This window comes from Parus major, chromosome 3 (assembly GCF_001522545.3).
Source record: "Parus major isolate Abel chromosome 3, Parus_major1.1, whole genome shotgun sequence".
Lineage (NCBI taxonomy): Eukaryota > Metazoa > Chordata > Aves > Passeriformes > Paridae > Parus > Parus major.
In genome coordinates this window covers 7,769,806-7,791,285 of record NC_031770.1, presented here as the reverse complement: position 1 = coordinate 7,791,285, position 21,480 = coordinate 7,769,806, and the positions used below count along the sequence as shown (strand labels likewise).

The window sequence follows — 21,480 nt, the reverse complement described above, 5'->3', positions numbered from 1 at the left end:
GGGATGCAGAGATCCACCCACAGCCCCTGGGGATCCATGGGGATGCAGAGATCCACCCACAGCCCCTGGGGGTGCCCATGCCACAGCAGGTGGATCATTCCAGCAGTTTTGGGAGGACTGCTGCTCGTGAGAGGCCCCATGTCAGACAGGTTTGTGGAGAGCTGTCTCCCATGGTCTCACAGGGGAAGGACTCCTCTCCCAGATCAGGGGAAGAAAATCTCAGTGATGAACTGACCAAAACCCCCATGCCCTGTCTCTCTTTGCATTGTCAGTGGGAAGGAGGGAGGGTTGGGAGAAGAAAAGGTGTTTTTAAGGGCTTTATTTTATTTTTCATTATCTTCCTCTGATTTTTTTTTAGTAATAAATTCACTTTGTACCTCTAGGCTGACCCTGTTTTACCCCTGGAATGTTTACTCCCAGTCCTTATCTCAACTCATGAAGTCTTCATTACATTTTTCTCTTTCCTCTGCTTGGCTGAGGCAGGCGAGTGTGAGTGAGAGACTTTCATGGGTGCCTGGCATTTGCCAGCATCAAACTATGACAAAGATTTACATTCCTGTTTATTTGTTTCAATCATTAATATGCTCACTGGTTGAATGGAGAGGTTGTTTGGAGGCAGAATGATGCAAAAACAATTGCAGTGTAAAGTACTTGTTTGGAGACTTTGAAATCATGAAGTTCTAAACCCAGCATTTAGCCTGGGAATGGACCTGAGGACTCTGGCCCTTCATTTCAAAACACCAGACTCTCCAGCTACTGTCTAATTTTTCCTAATTGCTAAATAAATTGGACTCTGAGTGAAGTAATTAATCTCACTGAAGCTTTGCATAAAGTATAGCTGGAGTTTTCCAAAGGTTGCTAATATAAATCAGGCAGTGAAGTGGGACGAAGCATCAAACTTGTGATTTTCTGGGAAAACAAGCAAACAGATGGTGCAGGCACACATGGATTACAACAATTTGTGTGTATTCTTCCTCAGTATTCCCACCATTTGGCTCAGGGGCTTTACTCAGTCTGAGAGTCTGTAACTGATGTTAATGAACACTACATTTGCCTGCAGAAAGTTAGGTATGTATTTTTTTAATACATGGAAATGTGCCTTGTGGCACAAGAGGAAAGTGACTTTTTGATAGATTTTAGCAAAAATATTTGGCACACGGAAGGAATCCCACCCTACTCAGCTGTTCCAATGGTAACTTGGGATGTGGAAATGTTGTGGAAAGGAGTGAGTAGAGAAGAATTTGACTTTATTATTGGATTATGCCACCATGTTAGTTTCCTCTTTACCACCTTCTGCTTCCTTACTGAGTGTGCATCACTTTGTGGCTTGGGAAAAGGCACAAAGCATGTGAAGGAACCATAGAGCAGCCTGTCAACAACCACAGTGACACTCTGACAAGATGTTTGTCAGCACTGCTGGAACAGCAGAGTGTCACTTTCATCCAAAAGGTCTTTTCCTTTCAGAGCAGCACAGGTTTCTGTGGACAAGGCCATTCAGGTGGCTCTCACAGCTGAATGACACAAGATTTAGCTGAGCTGCTCAGAGCTCCCATCATATACAAGGTGATGCAGGGGCAACCAGCAGCTCTTTTCCAAGTAGAGATTCCAAGAGGAATCCAAATTCCATTGTTTTCACTTGTCTGGTTTTTTTTTTCCCCCTACTTTATAATTATCTAAATGTCTATTTCCCACTTTTCTCATATTTGTTCATCCTTCTGTGACTGTGTAGGAAAATGGTGTTTATTTAGCTCACTTCAGCTTAGCATGGCATTTTGTGAGAAGCACCCCCTGCCCTCAACCACAGTGTATGAAATATGTAGAAATAGCTCTAAGAAGCTGTTGTTCTGGCTATCACTTGTCACCCTCACTAGAGAAGCAAAAATAACAGTATTTGGGGCAGGGTAGGAAACAAGGACCAGCCCAGGGACCATGCATGAGTCTTGGATACCACAGTATATGACATGAATGACAACAAGAAAAAAACATTTCAGCCTTTAAACATTCAACTTTTTGTTCAATTATTAACTATTCCTTTGGGTTTTCTGGATGTATTTTTCAGGCTTTATGTGTTTGTTTGTTTGTTTTGTTTTAAATCTGCCTGCCTTAGAGCAAATGTCTCTTAGCACAAACCTTCTCTTGAGCAGAAGGCCTCTGCAAGGTAAATATTAAGAAATCTCAGGATTATTGTCTAATCTGCTTCTGGGCTGCGTTACAGATACACAAATGTTGGGGTTTAGGATTCTTCATTTTGTTTCTTTCTCTCAGGGAATTTTCCCGATGTGTTTTGCTAAGAGATAATAAGGACCAGGTAGATAAAAGAAGTTTCCAAGCTCAGGGGAGGAGGGCACTTGGCTGCACTCCTCTTACATGAGGGTTTCTCTCCAAGGGGCATAGCTACACAGAATTGGGCTGGGATAAAAGTGCAGCTGCTGGGGTGTATTCCTTCTTCTTCACTGGGCATTCTGAGGGGAAGGAGGCTGTGGTGGCTGTGGGGAGAATTCCCCACCACTGCAGGGTTCTGTCTCGCCTGCCTTCTGCCATGAGTGGAGCTCTGCTCCTAAGAGCGGCCGATGCACTGGGACCTGACTGACACCCGGCCTCACCAAACAAAGCACCCTTCACCATCTCCTGGGGTGCCTCAGGGGAAACCCTGGGATGCCTGAGCACCCTCCCCTTCCAAGGGAGCCTCTTCCTACCCTGTCTGGGAGCTGAGCAGCCGCTGCCCAGCCCTGCTGTTTCTCTCCTACTGCTCCACAGTTTCTTTCCTACACTGTAACTCGCACCCCCTGCCTGCCAGGGCACCCCGCAGTTCCAGCTACAGCTGCCGAATTTCTGATACATCTCATCTACCACTCCGGGACTTTGCTCATCCCTGCCTCCCCAGCTTGCTACTCCAATGTTCCTGCTACAGCTCCTGTTGCTATCTGAGGGGGCACCAGGATCGTCTCCCTCTGTGGGTTTGTAAAGGAAATTTTTCCTTTTCTCCATCCGTTTGTCCTGGCCCTCCCGCCATTCCCGTGTGAGGGGAACGCGGCCGAGCTGGCGGCACAGCGCCCCCTGGCGGCGCGGGGGAACCATCGCACCCGCCCTGCCCGGCCGGGNCCGCCATTCCCGTGTGAGGGGAACGCGGCCGAGCTGGCGGCACAGCGCCCCCTGGCGGCGCGGGGGAACCATCGCACCCGCCCTGCCCGGCCGGGAGCCACCAGCGCCCCTGGCGGCTGCGAGCGGAACTGCAGCCAGGGGAAAGCGCCCGCGGCCGGGAGAGCCTGGGACTGCGTTTGTGGTTCTGCTTGTTGGCACTGCTGGCACTGCTTGTCTGCCTTGTTAGATATATTTATACTCTATAAAGGAGTGTTATTCCTTTTCCCATATCTTTGTCTTCAAGCCCCTTAATTTCAAAGTTATAATAATTGTGAGGGAAGGGGGTCACATTTTCCATTCCAAGGGAGACTCCTGCTTTCCTTAGCAGACACCTGTCTTTCAAACCAAGACAACAAATAATTTGTAAAAAATGCTTTCCTGGCCTGATGGCAAATAAATTTTTTAATATAAAGCTCATGTCTATGAAACTATTAAATGTTTCTTAGCTGCACCAGATAGTGCCACTCTAGTGGTCCTATTTAAAATTCCTTATTTTACTATCTCTGATCCAGAGCTGAAGTCTGCATTTCACCTCTTCCTCAAGGTTTATACGGGTTTATAAATACCCTATATTCAAAAGCCTTTGAATTTAGAAACATACAAAATGGGCTTAATATGTCCTATATCTCATTCAAACTTGTCACTCCTTTGGATTTGCAGAGACAGTCTTGCTGACTTTGGATTCTACTCAGAGAAACACTTGGTTCATCTTCTCTTTCAGGGGGTGCTCTGAGTTGTGGAATGTTTTTGGAAATTAAGCAGATTTTGAATGGAAGTGTCTGGGTAGGAGATATGTCCTTCCAAAAACCTGCTGACTTCTTTGGCGGTCCAAGCAGGAAAAATTGGATGCTGCAGTAATTAAAAAAATTAGGTGTTATCCATTCCAGCTACAGTCTCAAATTTAAGCCCAATTGTCAGCACTTTCCTTTGCCATTGCTGTTCTCTGTTAACAAAGCCATGTGATTTGTATTATAATCACTTCAGCATCTTCTTTTTTCTGTTCTTTGTATTCAGTGATCATTAGTTTCTGTTCATTTGCTGTGGACAGAATCCTGCTCCTTCACATCTCCCCTTAGGAATATTGTGGTGGGTTCGCCATTGCTTTGTCATTGTCATTTGTCATTGACAATTCGGTATTTCACCATGGCAGGCAAAATGGTTCCAAGATTTTCTTGAATTCTAATTCAACAGAATAATGCTTAATATTGGTTTCATTTGAAGCTACTCAGAGCATGAAATCACAATCTTGGTGTCAGGATGAGTCACGAAAAGCTGGATTCTAACCTTATTTCTAACATAAGAAAGGCCTTGTGGTACTTCTGATAGGGCATCAAAAGTGCAGGGCTTCATCAGCTTCCTTCTCCTCCTATTTTTGAAGCTGTAGCATTGTAGAAGAGACAGGAGATGAAAGGCATGTCCATGCTCCCCAAACTAGGTGGAGGTGAAGCCAATCCTTGCCAAAAGTTGTCCATGTGTGTTTTGAGGTGGAGTCTGTGTCCCCCCAGGCACTCCAGGGCTGAATGCTGACCAAAATGTGGCTGGCAGAGTGGTGGAACAGGCTCTTGTTCAGGGCTCTATGGAATACAGGTTATTTATGGCCAAAAGGAGACAGATGTTGGTTTGTCTGAGAGGGCCAGCTCAAGGGCATGGATATCAGAGCCAAGGGCTCAGCTCTCCCTTCCAGTGTGATACACAAACTGAACTAAATGCTTTGGGGCAGGAATGGCAAAGCCCCCACACTGCAAAAGAAGCCTCTTTACCATTTGGTTGTGGTGAGGAAGAAAACCTTCCGTTCTGTCTGCTGGTGGTCACAGTCATCAGGCAATTATACCCCCATGTTCCTTGTCTTTAAAAGTGCAGCCACACATTCTCGTGTAAAAATCCTTTTTGTTTGGTAGTAAGATTGATGAGTAGGGGTTCAGGGGTCCCACCTGAGTCAGGTAAGATTATCCATGCTCTTCTTTTTGTCGTATTAGCTGTAATGAAAAGCATTTTAGGCAATAATGTACAAAGTTTGGGTGCCTTACTTACTGGGATCACAACAATGTGCACCCTGTGGTTCAAAACACTGGTGGTGCTTTTCCTGGAATATTTAGAATTGCTGTGGACAAATTAGAGGCAATAGGAGAATGTGGCATGGCTACACCTGTATGGGAATGGGTATCCCTCAATTCCAGAACTGCAAGTTCTTGAGGAATAAAATGCGTGCTAAGTCCCAGTCTTTTCAAAGGAACCTACTTATAAATTGTTTCTATTTGATAGAGAGCAAAATTGGCAGGGAATTGCCTTTTTGAAATCAGACCCCATTAATTGTGATCTTCCTCTAGACCCCCTGTACAGGGACTATGACACAGTGCCACAAAACTAGCTCAGGAGGAATGAGCTGTCCAGCCCAAACTGGCATCTCTCAGCCTTGGGCATGCCATGGTTTAACCCCAGCTGGCAACAAAGCCCCACACAGACACTCACTTACTGCCTGTCCCCTCCCAGAGGGATGGGGAGAAGAACCAGAAAGAAAATTAAACAAAAACCCCTAACATAAAAACAGTTTACAGTTGGCATAAAATAAGTTTAATAATGGAAGCAAACTTAAATATAATAATAAAAATAACAATAACAACAACAAGAATAGATAATTAAATCCCAAAAAATACAGTTACTCACCACTAGCTGACCAAAGCCCATCCAGTCCTTGAGCAGTGACCATCCCCTCTCAGCTATCTTCCCCCAGTTTGTGTTCTGGCCATGATGCTCTGTGGTATGGAATATCCCTTTGGCCAGTCCTTGACTTAGGGCAAGCAATGCTCAGCAAATTGGTGTGTTAACAACATTATTAACATCCCAATCCAAAACACAGCCGTGTACCAGCTGCTAAGACAAAAATGATCTCTATCCCAGCCAAAACCACAAAAATGGATGAATCAGCAAGAATACAATCTCCAGAACTTTTTTAGAAAGAAATTTAGATGTTCACAGGCCATTTGTATCTCTTGACTACTACTGATCCCAAGGTAAATTAGAAGGAGAAAAGGATGACACACTGGATATTTGAGTACTATACAGAAGGTTTTTTAAAGGCTCATTTCTCATGCAAATGCTGTCTGAAATCATGTCAGATTCTTTTCTATCCAATACCTGATCCATTAGTTTGCCACTGGAGATTTTTACTGTACTATTTTCTTTTGCTGCTTTTGGAGCCAGCTGCATCTTCCAGATCTGTAGCCCTCTGTTGAACCTGAGACAGCCTTAAAAGAATGATAAAGATGATGAAAAGTCACCTGCTCCCTAGTACACAGGGACATTATGCAATGCTCTTTCTGCCAGAAATGTGCAAACTCATTTTCCTGAGCTTTCTGCACTGGTTTTGTGGGAAAAGGAACATTTTTTGCTTGTGTTTTTGTTCTGTTTGGCTGATTAAAAGGTCATTTGCTAAAGCCCACAGAAAGCTAGATCATGTGTAAATTTATGTCAGCCCACTTAGTGAGAAAGGTACCAACATGATGGTGTGAAAGTCTGTGGGAATGAGATCTTTGGGGTACAAGGAGCCTGCTTGTGTCCCCTGCTAAGAAAGGGCAATTCCAAAACATGCCCTGAAAGTCAAAGAGACAGTGCTACCCAGAAGAATTCAGGTGTCTGTTGTCTTCAGGGTGTGCAATTTTTACAGTAAGACTTAGCATCCTCCAGCCCCTGTACACTTGAGTAAAGAGATTTAAGTCAGGAAATTTAGCACCAGGCAGATGGAAGTGTGCCAAGCGTACTCCCTGGAAGGGAAGCTCCTCCTCAGCTGTATTTGTACCAGCCATAGGAGAGTCTGCAGATACAGCTGGAAAGGCAGCAGGAGCTGACAAGAAAATATTGAGAACCCTCAGCTCTACTAATAACAGGTCCTAAAACCAGTGCCACTTCTTATTCTTTAGGTCTGTTCAAAACAAAGCCACCCTAAGATTATGTTGACCTGCTTATTTTAAAAGAACATCTGGTGCTGGTGGGGTAGTCTGAGGCTTGAGCCTTGATGCTGACAGGCAAGAGTTTGAAACAAATTCTGCAATTAAAATGGCAGGCAGCAGATATGGCCAGTCATTAAAACTGATGTTTTTTTTCTTTGTAAAGGTGAACTATTGGAAAAGATTAAAAATTAATCCCATTGATTGGATGGCCTGGGATCACTCAGAGAGGATAAACCTCTCTAGAACTCACACTGTCAGAAAACAGAGACATTGTTGTGATGGGTGGGGTAGAGGGAGGTGGAAAGAGGCTCTTCTCTTTGAAGAACTCATGATGTCTGTCATGGTTAATTCTATATTATGGAGTGATGTATTTGAAACCACATTGAAGCTCTCACTGTCTGTCAATGACAGCTTCACACAGTGCCCATCCACAGGAAAACACAAGATCTGCCTTAAAAAAAAAAAGATGTGTTTTAGAATTTAGAGAAAATTCATTTCCACTCTTTACCAGTGAATGTCAAGCAATGGATTTCAGGAGTGACTCAGATGTTCTGTATGTGACCAAATATAAAAAGGGTAGAAAAGTCCAAAGTCTTGGATTTCCTGTAAGTTTTTGCGAGTTGTTAATACTGGATTAAAGATTTAAATCTATTTTCTAAAGGTCAAAATTTATTTTTTATGTGATATCACCACTTCATTCCTGATAGATCATTTCAGTGAATTGGATGGAACTGTACATAAATGACTGAAATATTCCAAACCTCCACTATATATTAAATACAAATTTCCGGCCCTGCTTTAGGATCTCTCTTTCCTCCTCTGGATGGACCTGAGTTTTTGTCTAGCAAAACACCCTTGCTAAAACATTTGATTTGAGAAGTATACTTTAGAAAGGTGGATTTTATTTGTATTCTGCAGGCTTAAGAAATTTCAGGTGCTTCTTAGTTTCTAAGCAGTTTCTTATGCTGTCTGGTCTGATATCTACGATGATAAGCAAATGTGAAGTCATATACATGTGCTGGATTTAGGAATGGCTTTAAAATAGGCAGCTAAAAAAACTCTCTGATGGAAGAATCATGATGCTTGGAAATTAAGAGTTACTCTCAAGATAGATATAAGAAAAAACATGATTAAATCTTAAAGGAAGCTCACTAATACACAGTTACTGGATAGTTTTGTAATCTGGCATGCAATTTTGCTATGAGGCAAAAGTTCCACACAAATCAATTCCAAAGTCTGTACAATATGGAAGGGGAAGTTTAGAAAAATCTGCTATTCTGTGTCTTGATGATACTACTCTTGTGTCTTGACCAGTATCTGGTCAAGGGCATGGAACAGAGGCTCAGATGGCCATGCTCTTAGTTCTGCTGTTAGTATTAGAACTTAAAGGTTGAAGAAATTGTATTTTGCAATAATCTCTGAGTTCTTATATGTAAACTTTGGGACTGGAATTAAAAGAAGCCTTTTCTGTTGACTTAGCTATTGACTTAGTGGGTAACTGTGATTAACTTACACGCTTCTCTGCTTTCTCACTTTGAAATGCAAGGATCATTCCAGTGATGGTGGTATTTGAGACTGAGAGGTTTACAGGTTCAGGGTTTAGAGAGCAAGTGAGCCTGGCCAGTTTGCATTGGGAAGGCAGTAGTAGCAACAATAATGTGGAACCTTAGGTAATTGCATTACAAGTCAGTGGCTGGTGGAGGAAAATGAGGGAGGTCTGAGCAACCCTTGGTCTGGTGTGAATTCAGGTGATAAGTGGCTGACTTCCATTACTCACAGGACACAAGAGATGAGTGGGGAAGCAGTGACTTAAGAGAAACAAGGTCAAATTTTGCAATACCTAGGAGAGACTGACATTCAAATGAAGTTTTTTTTTAAATTGGAATATTACATTTTCGAGTTTGGAATATCACAGAGGGAGGTATCAACTGCTGGATGATGTGCTGAGTCAGATCAACAGTGATCAACTCAAGAATCTGTCAGTAAACTCTTAGTTTGGCTGTTCCTGGATTGTACCAGGAGCAAGCATTGAAACTGATTTTTCAGCAGCCATTCAGTCAATTAAAAAAGCCAAAAGCAGAATGGCACCTATTGTTATTGTCAGGAAAACCCACAAACACCAGGGGTATATGTCTAAAAAGGAGACAGAGGAGTCCTTTAAGTCTATTTAGACAGAGGGAGAGAGTCTTACCAGCAGGACACATGCTTGTGGGCTTTTCTCTCTTGGGGTTTTGAAGGGTGAAACCTCCTTTTATCCCCAAACTCCTGGCCACATGTTGCCCTCTTCCTTTCCCCACTGGCTGAGGTACTAGAAAGGTACAGCCTTCCTGAATTGCCTACCACATATCCCCCAAAACCTACTGTTTTATCCCAAAGTTTAGCCTTGTGCAGACCCCCTTGTCTCTCTCAGGAGCCAAGCTGTCTGGGCTCTGTAACAAACCTGCTGCCCAAAGTCAGTAGAGACATTAAAGATCCATTTTAAAGATGTTAACAGCCATACCTTCAAATTATTTGTAAATTACATTATCACACACCTTTCCTCTCATTAGTTTGTGCCTTCTGGACTGCCGAACACGCAAAATTATAGGTTCATAGGCTTTAAAAGGCTTCATTGGAGCCAGGCAGCCAAAAAACCTGAACACATGGAAGAAAATCAGTCATCTCCTGGGAACAGGTAGAGAGAAAGTTGTTTAACCATCACTAACATGAAAGGGTGATTTGTCAGCAGGAGATCAATGTGGACAACTGAAACTTTTGTATGAGGGAAATGGGACAGACTACAAATCAGGCTGAAGACCTGGAAACCCATTGAGGCAGATGACCTGCAACAGAAGTTTCCTTCAATTAAAACTTCTGGTGAATTTAAAATTTGCATCATAAAAGATGCTTTGCACTTACAGTGCCCATAGCTCTGTCACAGGGATGGTGTCTGATGGGACCAAATGTAATGACTGCATGGTCCAGTGCCAAGCTGTTGACTGTAGCTTTTAGTGATGTGGCTTTCTGCCAAGCACCAAAATGTCAGACAAACTGTTTGTGGCACCTAACAACATTTGCCTCTTCTCCATGAATTATTCCACTATTTAGAAATATCTAGAGAACAGAGGTATCTGGACCTGCCACTCCTCTTGCAAGGCCCTATCCAGCTGGTTGGTGGGGGTGTGTTAAAACAGCTGGATCCCATTTTTCTTGGCACTCTCAGTGCATTTACTGCTGCTGGCAGGGATGGTGAACACTTCCCTGGCAGAGAACAGCAGCATTTTCTCCTCAGCTGCTGCTGCTGTTCCTTGAGCAAAATTAACAGAGCACAGGCATAGGGAGAACCAGCCTCTAGAGCTGCATTTGCAGAATTAATTTGCAAGTCAGGAAATTCAGATGATTGTTCCAATGCTTTGAGGAAAGGTAAGGAAAGCCCTGTAATGTCATAGCAAGTTACAATCCTTTCCAAGGGTAAAGTGATTCTTACAGTGCCTATGTGTGCACTTGGTAAAATTAAGATAATATTGATAGATAATGGTATCTAACACCTCATCATTAATTTAGTCTTTTTAAATATTTCTCTTCAACCTATTTTACCTTCAGAACTCCAGAATCTGAGATTAATATGCTTTGACTGACATGCAGCAGATTAGGAATGTTGTGGGAGGGCCTGGTTGATTGAAATAGTTGGTATAGAAGTATGGAAATAAGGGGAGCATTCACTGTGCTGGAGATCTGACCTCCCTTTGCCTACTTCAGAAAGAAGGGTTAAAATTCTCTTGGTTACTAAAAGAGGTTTTGGTATGCATAAATGCCAGCTCAGAAAGCGTCATGAAGGTCAATGAAAACGGGGTGTCTTGGGTTAGATGTAAGGTGTAACCAAAGTAGGCATTCTACTACCATCCACATGAGCTGTTAAAATGGCTGGGGCAGTGTTCTTTATCTTCTCCATGATAATTCCAGCCCTGATAACTCCCTCTGGGGAAGCAGCAGCCACCCTGAGGGGGCCATCTCTGCTAATGGGCCACCAAGGTCTCCCAGAATTTCTCATAAAGTTGCATCATCTCGTTGTGAGATGTCCCCCATGGGGGAGGAACTGAACATTCCTACCTATAGATAAGCTGGAGGGTGGAGCACCACAATACCAGCACGGGATTCCCAGAGAAGAGCTCTTGATGACCTCCACAGGACCTTCAGAGAAAGACCTCCAGACCTTTCTACAAGATCACCGCTTCAGCAGGACCACACCCATCACTCAAATCTTACTGCTGCTACCACCCTGACCAACAGGGTCATATTCTGATTTTGTTGGTATAAGCCACTCTTTCCGTGCTGTTGCCTTTATTGTAATTTTTCTATTAAATTGTAGTTCTGACTTGGCATCTCTCACAATATATTTGTGTGGACTTAATTCCTCCTGCTGATTTGCCATCAAACCAGTACAGGGGGATAAACAGAAAATGACATTTGTGCTCTTTTGATAGCATGATTATTTTCATGAAGTGCTTTCCATACTGTTTAGACATCTGGCTGGCCTGTGATGACCATGTGTCCTGATTGTGACTGTGGTGTTCTTACTGGCATCTGGCTGTGCAGCTGTGTCCTTTCCTCCTGGCTGAAAAGCTCGCTGCTCTCATCCCTGCCTCAGCTTCATCAGTGCAGTTGTGATTCAGTTCACTTCAGGCTACACTTGGATCCATTTAAAGGCAAATCTGGACAGAGAATTTGGCCGTTCTTAGCACATTGTTTGACAGGAAGAGCTCTGTCATGCTGACTGACTTGATGCTGAGTAGTTCCAGATAGCTGATGTCTTTACCTGTATTTGTATTTAGACACTGCTCCTTTTCTGTCCCAGGAGTCCAGTATGAGTAGATACTCCCTTCATTTTTAAGAGAAATGCCACTGGAAAGGAAAGCTCCATGAACCTCTTTTGAGTTTGGCATTTACTCCCGTAGCACAGCAGTCCACTTAGCCTAATTAGTCAGTCAGCAGAGGTGGGGGTGGAAGCACCACCAATTCTTTGAGATTCAGTCTGTACAAGAACAGGCATTGCCACAGTACCTGGACAGATCTGATGGCCTTGATCACCTCTGTGTTTTTGCATTAAATGATGGATGCTTTGTGTTGCAGTTGTCCTTTCACTAAAATATGAGCAGGTTAAGACTGTGCCATGAATACACAACTGGCAGAGAAAGTGTGCAGGGGAAATTTTGCATTGAAAAATTGTGGAAAAAATTGCCCCAGGGAGTTCTTTTGAAACCAATACCAATCTTCTCTAGCTTGAAAACAGCAAGACTTCTTATCAGGGAAGTGTCCATTATGTCAGGAAAGCTACTACAAAAAGGAAGCCAGGTACGTGGGTTATGTATTTCCATGTAGTTTCAGTTCTTTCATATGGGCTGTAACATGTTGGAGGCTGGCTGAAAGTGCAGTTCCAAATCATGTCCATTTGCTGTCTTCTGCCAGAAGGGAAAGAAGTAGGGGCAGAACCTCTCTGGGAGCAGAAGCCTTTCTGGAGCTCCTGGCTATGCTGAGGTCATGTGTTCTGTGTGCTTTCCCAGGGTCAACACTTGCCCTCCCTCATCTCTCCTGGGTGTCCGTGTTCACAAGGTCCCCGTGAGGAAATTCTGGGTCCTTTGGTTGTGTGAGATGAGGCATTATGTGGGATGTTTGAATGTGCTGCTGTTTTTCACTGTGAATCTAAGAAACTTAAACCTTCATCCCTGTGTGATGCCTACACTGGTCTTCCTAAAAAGCCTCAGTCATCTTCCTTAGCAAAAATGTGTGATTTGCTGCCAGTTTATTACACCTTTTGTAATATTCTGAGGGTAATACTGCTTTAATCTGTGAAAATGCCCCTTGGGAAGGCTCATGTCAATGGATGAACTCATTGAACTTCTGATTCTCTGAAATCTCTTTTACAACCTATTTTAAACATGATTTAGTGGATTCTTTGTGAAATGGTGCATTTCAGTTTCCAAGGGCCTGGTGCTGTGAATCCATTGTGAATTGTGAATCCATGAAAGCCTGTCTGTTCATGCATCCACATGAGTGCCCTCAGGGAATGTTCATGTAATCAGTACAGACACTTCATGCAGGATGGATCTGGGAGGATCTCGTGAGTTTTGTTACATGTAAAATAAACTACTCATCCTCTGGCTTTGGCTTTCCATTCAGTAATGCACTGTGTATTATATATAATATAGATATAGATATAGATATAGATAGATATAGATATAGATATATGTAAAAGTGCCACTGCTTTGAGTTTAGTCGAGCACCACTAATATCTCTGGTTACTTAAAGTGGGACAATTAGTCTAAAATTTAGTGTTTATTCCTTCTTTGTAAAAAAGGAGACAGTGCCTCATCTCTCTGATAGTCTGATCTCTGTATTTGCTACCTCTCAGCTGTTTACAAAAGTGTATGTCAAGTTTTTTTCAGAACTTAATCAGAGGAAACATTTTCCTTCCTATTTCCTTTTAGGGATGCATTTGTTTAGTGTCTTAGAGCAGCTGCCCTCATAGATTACTAGACAAAATCAAAGCTGAGGCTGACATTTCAAATCCAGCTGGTTTTGGCAGCAAATGCTAGTGGGTCACTCAACACACAGCCTGGCTTTCACATGCCTGAAAACAGTCCTCTTTGATTGTGGAGAAAACAGTTTTCAAGTCTGCATTTACCTTGTGTTCATCATTGCTGTGTTGCTCAGACATTTGACCTCCCAGAGGTTTGCCATGCTCTCACAAGCTGCCCAGCTATTTGCAGTCTGCAAGGTGGAGGAAGAAGGATAAAGCTTCAAGAGGTGTAAAACTGCTGTTGATTTGTTCAGTTTGCAAAGCTAAACACTAATCTGTCCACTCTTACCAAAACATATGGCTTTTACTACTGCTAGGTTTTTGTAGGGGATTCCTGGAAATATGAACAGTGGAATAGGATTCTGGTTTTCCCTTGTGGTTCAGGATTTTTCACACTGAAATGTGGTATCTCTTAACTAGAGATGTGTCACTTAGTGCAGCAAAGTCTATTAAATGGAATAAAACTTCAGCTTATTAGCAAGGAGAATATGGGCTGGGCTTCATCATGCAATAATTTCCAGCCTTTGGGACTGAGGTTTATCTTTGGAAGTGCTAGGTTAACACTTCTGTTTCTGTGCAGAAATATTCCTCATCTTCTGCTGGGGAAAAAAACCCAATAATGTGACAATCTGCCTTAATTTCCCATGTTTTTCTAGCTTTGCCTTGCTGTATTGCTAACATTTCTTACTGATCTTGTTCCTGTACAGCTAAATGCATAGCCTGAAAGCTAGACATAGCAGTACAAATACTTTCTGGCTTTTCTGCATCAGTGATAGAAAATGCCATGTTCAGCTGGTAACGCTTCAAATTATTAGAGTGAGAAGCTGTAAAATAGAACCTTGATAATGTATGTGTGTGAATTTAATGGCTATGAGTAGATTAACCTTGATCCAAAAGGTGACAACCTTGTCTTGATTTATAACAAGCAGTTATGTTACCAAAGAGAGATAATTTGCTTTGAACGTTCTCCTTTATAGCTGTACTGTATCACATTAGCTGCTGTACTTCTCACAGAAAAAATACCTGGATTTCTCTGTGTAAACATCAAGTAACCTCCAAAACAGACAGTTAGCATTATTTAAATCTCAGTATTTATCTCACAGGGGGAACATCTGATATGGGTGTTTGATAACTGCAGACTGTTTATTTTCCTCAGATTCAGAGAGAAGTTGTATATATTCAGGGCAATTATGTTGTGTTAGCACTGTACTGACCTGGCTCTGAAGAAATCTCACTTGGAAATTCAAACTCCTTGATTACCCAAAATACTGTAGCAACACAAGCAGTATAAAGTTAGAGGGATCATATTTATTAGTAATAAATATTCATGAAAGAGAGCATTGAAACCAGACATCAGCACTAGACTGCAGATCTGTTAACACTGAGCTTTGCAAGTATCAGGAGGAACCTGACTGTACTAATGCTGCATGGAAGTTTAGATGCTCAGTGACCTCTGGTTTTAAGTGGATTTACAATTTTAGAGGCTAAAATAATTTCACTGGACTAAAGGGGCTATGCTTTGAAACAAAATGTTATTGCCTGTCTTGCCATATCTTTACAATTGGAAACTGCTAATGGCTTCCACGTCCTCATGCCCTTTTCTTTAATTCTGCACGTTGAGTGGAATAGCAATAATGGGAGAATATCTTGGGCTCCTGGGATAAGAGATGAGAAGCTGTTATTAATCTCTTTTAATAGCTGTATTTTCCAAGCTCTCATTTGTTGAAGTTCAGCAAAGGGCCAATTGCTTTAAAATGGTAGGAAACAATTAGAAATATAACGTTTATTAAAATAAATAACCGGTGATAGATTATTTTAGTGTTCTGTTCTTACACCCTAAACTTATAATACAGATTTTATAGCCTTGCTTGAATTGAAAGGACAAAGTAGCACGTTTGGAGTTTAGCTTTGCATATTGTTCCATGTTACCTGAAAATAAAATCAAAGATCAAGCCTGTAATGGGTATATTTCATGTCATTTGAGTTACTGACTGCACTTCAAACAAGCTCTCATTGCAATTTCCATCCCTTTGCATAGCAGATTCCTGCTGATTAGGTTCAAAACTCCTTGCTGATTAGTTGCTGATTAGGTTCAAAACGTGGCTTTCCACCACCAAATAGATACATAGGCTCTATAATAGGGCTGAAATTCTGTGCCTGCTCTCTCCTACAGAAATTAGGGAGGAGCAGGAACAGAATAGCTGGGAAGTTGGGTTGAGATTTTGCCCCCAAATTTTAAGGATCAGCATGTCAGAATGTCTCAAAGGCCATCTGGCAGGAAGACAAAGGATTTCTGGTAGCCCAGCTTCATCTCAACACTGGACTGGAAACATAGCTGAGCTACCTTTTAACTGGCTCTGAGATAAGGTCTTTGTACCTAAATTCTCCTTATCCGTTCTCCAACACAGCTTCCAAAGAGAGGCTGGCCAGTAGTTGTATTTTAATAGCTTAATGCTCATTATCCTACTGGTTATTGGTTGTAAATCTACAAATCCCCAAGTTTTTTGCTCTTCTCTATCTGCCTCACAGCTGGCACAATATATAGCAAAGAAGTAGTCTTAGATGGAGATTTGTGCTGCAGAGATGCAGTGCAGAAAACTGAATTAACTTCAGCACTTTTCCCTCTCCAGCCTTGTGGCTGGAAACCTGCCTGGCAGGTTTTGAATTCAGTGCAGAGACAGCAAGTGACAGCTTGGGGTGATGCCTAATGATTTTTGTCTCTTTTTTTCCCCTTTTCTATAGTGTCTGTATTCTTCACACATATATTTGTAGCTTTGTAGCCTATTATTGCATTTGTAGCTAGTTTTCCCAGTACTTTTCCCTTCCCTGATAGGCAGAAAGACAAAACACATTGCCCTATCCTGTCTTGGTTCTCCTTAGAAACCAAGGCAAAGAAACAGCTCTTCAAGACACATTTTCATCAACAATGCTTAGGACTGTCTGAGGGGAGAGGATTTAGAAGGGGCTTGGGCTGGGGAGGGAGAAATTGCATCACCACTTGTGCTCCTAATTGGTGATTTTTGTCAAATATACTAATTTGCTAAATCTATAAAACTGTATTCACCCACGTGGGGTGGGCTTTTGTGGACATTTTTCCTATCTGGAAGCCTCCAATAAAGATAAACCTTTACATTACCTCCTATACTATCATTATCTTGAAAGTGTGTGTTGTTACATATATAGGTTCTTAAGGCTTCATTTTTATTTCATATTTATTTGTGGGTATTGTGATTATTGGGCACCAGCACTCAGGGCAGGACTGAATTTTCTGAGCCTTCTTGTTTTGGAAACCAGATTTATCTCTGATATAAAAGAGAATATTGGAGCTTAGCTAGATCTTTAGACACAAAGGACACACGTCTTCTTTATTCTGCAGTTATTTAAGAAGATTTGGGGGTTACTGGAATGCAGGTGAGTTGCAGAACATCACTGTTCAATAGCACTTGTTCTGCCAGTGACTCTCTCATTCATCAAAACATCAGGAAAGAAGTTCTCTGCTATGATAATGCTCAAGCTACAAGCTGGAGGGGAAATAAAACTGCAGGCAGGCTGCATGTCAGAAGGGCTACTTACACAAACAGCTTTGATAGCACTTTAGAATCTGCTTTTCTTCTGAGGTGGAAAATTGCACAGGATGTGCAGATGGGACCTTTTTGCAGCTGGATGTAGGCACAGCACACTCTGTTAGCATTTCTGGCATCTGTGCAGCCTGCAGGATTGCTCCTGTGTCCGTGGGCAGGGCACAGCTGCAGCTTTGACTGGCTGCCATGCCCTGCAGAAGGAATGGGGGGAATCCCTGCATCCTGGATTCACATGGGCCCTTGTGAGGTGGCATCAGCACTGACTCTGTGAGCCTCTTCTAAACCATTTCCATTCAGCTGAGCAGAGGAAGCGAACATCTTGTGCTCCAAAGCACCAGTTTTGTGATAAAAATCATGAAAAGAAGTTGAAATTTGTTCTCTTGCCTACTGTGCGTTTGTCTGGTTGAAAGAAAATATACTTTCACCATTCATTTATTCTTCTGTTTTATAATAAATATGTTCTTTGAAGCCCACTGATCTGGATTGCTTGTGCCTTAGGCATGGGAAGCAAGTTATTACCTGGCTTTGAAACTGAAGGGGTAATAAATTTATGAAAACTGGTTCATGCAGCCTAAGATAGTTAATGTTGGAGCAGGTGTGATTCACCAGTATTCCCATTTTTCTGCTGGGCTCTGTGAATTTAATAGGATATGTCTGAAAGGGGCAGTAATTCAATCTGTAAATAACTCTCTTAATACCACCTTTTCCACACTTGGTTTCTCTGGCTGTTATAGTCACCAGTCCAGATACTGCTGATGGGATTGTGAGGTGTGAGGAGAAATCTGTCTGAGGGAGCAGCAGGGGTGTTAGGAGAAGGGGAAGGCAGCATCCACATTGGCATTGTAATTGTGGATGCATGAGTGCCACTGGAGTAGCAGAACACCTGTCTCACAGGCATTGCACCAATGGTTTCTCCTGACTTTCTCTTACTGCCAAAGCTCCCAGCAATTGGCCTCTGTTTTGGCATTTTCAGCTGGATGACATTTCCAAACACTGCCAAGTGTATGCTCTGCAAAACTTATAGAAAGTCAATTGATAGGGTCAGTTTCCTGGTAAAATAAACACTCCTGTGGCTACAGAAATGTGAGGTTTTAGTCAGTGCAGAAATATGTATAGCAGTGAAAACCATGATAGTTTAGTACTCTTGAGAAATAATTTCGCCCTGATCAGATAAAAATTCAATTATTCAGTCATAAGTTTAAAATAAACAAAATAAAATCCATGCTGGTTGCATTGTCCAGATTGGACTTCTCAAATAATTATTCTGAAAATTGTCTTAAAAGTCTAAGAGCTGGAGGCTTCTGACTACAATATACTTAATTATATGAAGATGCATTATTTAGTAGATATTTAAAGAGTTTATTTGCCTTTCTTCTTGTCTCTGAAGTATTATGCAGAAAGGACAAGTTAGTATCCAATGTTTATTCCTCTTTAATCCATACAGATGTTGTATATTGGTGGTGATTAATTTGTTTTCATACAGAAAACACCTAAAATGAATGGCAACGTGTCTTTGTTTTTCCCAGGGAGGCTGAATTTCAACATTTCTTATTACCCAGCCCACTTTCTTGTAATGATCTGATTGCTGTTATTACTTGTGATTGTCACAGAGGGCACAGATATGAGCAACTACCACCTGTGCATTTGGGGAAAACATCTGTTTAGCACTGAGGTGAGAACAGACGCTTAAATCTTCACATAATCTTATATCCAGAAGCAGAGAGCCTTGAAGTTATGTCTGTGCCAGACTAATTGGCATTTGTCTTTTGAGATTTGTATATACTGTGGAAGCACTAAGAGGAAGAGCTGTTTAATGAGGGAGACTGGGGGGAATTGTGAGTTTTCTGTGTGTTCTCTTCTCCTTAGGGGAAAGAAAACATCAACTTTTCAAATATACCCTTAAACAACTATAATTTTGGGCTTTCATGCTCGTGTTTAGGACTCTTTCATGGCTGTTGCAGGGGTCATATGAGTAGCTTTCCCTGTGAAAAAACTAGAAATGCACCTGCTGAAATGCCCCAAGTTTCTGGGATGTCATTATGCCTCACAGATATATCAGGTATGTCAGTCATATCTTGTGCACTGATGAGCCTCTTCTGCAAAGCACAGAACACTCTCCACGGATCCTGTGACAAAAAAAAAGATGTTTCAGGTCTTGCCCATCAGAAGGTCAGACATGAGGATTTTCTAAGCAGCACAGTCTGCCATGCTGCACTTTGGTCTTAAAAGCAATTTTTCTTTTTTCTTATATAGGATGAGAGCAAAGAAATTATTCTCAGCCCTGAGGAAACTCTTCTTCCTAGGAATTCCTTTCCTGTGCTAGGAAAATTCATTGGCACAACATAACTCTTGGTGAGTTTCTAATCATCAGCAAGATTTTGATTTTGAAATGGAGTATTTTTGGTGTTACAGACAATTTATTTTAAAAAAAAAATTATTTCCACAGTAGTTTTTCTCCTCATTCCCTTCCATGTATTGTCACTAGTGAGGATAGACTGGAAGGATATCACAAGCTCCTGCCTGGATTTAAAGGGAGCTTGCATTCAACACACTGAAGCACCCTGATCTGAAACTCTTACAATTTGGAATGAATAATGTTGGAATTATGCATGAACTTCATTGTAGCTGCTGTGCTATTTCCAAGAATTTCAGTCTTAATGTCCTTTTATTGTGAATGACATAATGCATAATTTGACTGTGTAATTAATGTACTTTTATCGTCATGACAAAGAGTTACCATAGGATGATGCTGAGATTTAAGGTTATTTTATTGAAGTTTTTGTCTTCTCTGCAGTTCATGACTGTGAAACACACATGATCTGCAGGAGCAGTAGCCTCCAGCATTTAGATGAAGGCAGTTTATGCCCTCTGCTCAGCTCATGACATTTTTAGACTCAATGTGGATGGTAGATGCAGGAGCAGAATGGTGGGAAGCAGAGAGAAAGTAGAAACTCAGGAAAAAAATACAGGTTCAGAGCAGTTTCATCTCTTAGCAGACACTTTTATTGACAATACTTGGGGGCTTTTGATAGCATGGACTTGTTTGTAGGGGAGGAGTCCAAATTATAGCTTGACTAACTTGTTACTGTAAAGCAGAGCCAGCGAATCCAACTCTTCTGATAAAGTCTTTCTGTGCCATCCATATGGTGTAGAAAGCCCCATTCATGTGTGGATAAAATCTATACAGAAAAGTCAGGGGCAAGGCCTGTTTTTGATGTCTTCAGCTGCCATTACAGCTACTTTGTGAGAGATCAGTTAGAGAGGGTTGTGCTGAAGAAGAACAAACATTGGTGGAGTTTTTATTGTGGCAGAGGAACATGTGTGAATATGTGAATGTGTGGTTGTATTTGGGATTTTTTCCATTGAATGGCTGCTTCAAAAAGCCCCTGAGGCCAGGAGCTGTTCAAGTGTAGAGGTAGAAAGGCTGGTGGTTTCTGGAGGGCACCCCATAATAGCGAAGTAATGGTTTGCACATTTCAGGAATTTTTAAAAAGATGAATGAGATGTGGCAAACTTCAGTGCAGACCACATGTATTGCCCAGTGCTGATTACCCAGTCTAGTGTTTTTTCTCCCATAAATGATCTAGTTTTGCATTATTGCTCAAGTGTGTTGCACAATCATCTAATTACATAGTGTGATGCCAATTAGAAATAATGCTACAGCAGACCATTACAAGTCAATTTGATGTGCCTTTTTCCACTGTAAGCATTAATTGTTGGCATTGTTTTTCTCACTACCACCTCCACTGTCTGAGACAGCAGTACAGATCACCAGTTTGATATTTCTCTTGTGTCTGTACAGAAAAAAAACACTGGAAAAGGCCACCTGTTATTTTAAAATCAGCATTGAGGAGTTCCTACTGTGTGCATGTGGAGCTAGAGCAGAAAAACTGCAAAGAGCAATACAGCTGAGGGCAGGTCCAGAGCAAACACTCAGTGCCAAGCAGTCAGTCAAGAAACAGTTGTGGGAAGAACTGAAACAAGAGACTTTGCAGGCAAGATTATTGGCATAGCCTTTGGAAAGAAGGTAAGTGTGTTTGGTGGGGGTGTCTTTCCCCTTTAAACAAATAATATATTGTATCCTGAAGTGCCTGTATTTCCAGTGAAAAATTCAAACATGGTTCCAATGTGTAATGAAGGGATTCAATGATGTGTTCATGTTGTTCTACAAAAGATTGCTCAAATCCCAACAAAAATAATCATCATTTCCAGGTTTCTAGGCCAAAAAGCTCAGTACTTCTCATTTACTGGAGGT

The 21,480-nt window shown here is 41.8% G+C and overlaps 1 protein-coding gene across 9 annotated transcripts in view; it reads left to right on the top strand.

Annotated features, from left to right (window-relative positions):
* The window catches only part of APLF (aprataxin and PNKP like factor), a 62,193-nt gene that overhangs the window by 32,155 nt on the left and 8,558 nt on the right, over positions 1-21,480 (top strand). For 2 of the 9 annotated variants that reach the window (XM_019005907.2, XM_015620726.3), the window contains exon 10: positions 384-2,181. The exons of 3 other annotated variants lie outside the window; for them this stretch is intronic. In XM_019005907.2, the coding sequence (XP_018861452.1) occupies positions 384-624 (241 nt within the window). In that variant the 3' untranslated portion in view covers positions 625-2,181. Of the gene's footprint in view, positions 1-383; positions 2,182-18,751; positions 18,898-19,478; positions 19,578-21,480 lie in introns of those variants that run through there. 4 more of the 9 variants (XM_019005909.2, XM_033513199.1, XM_019005915.2 and 1 more) reach the window with 4 other exon arrangements.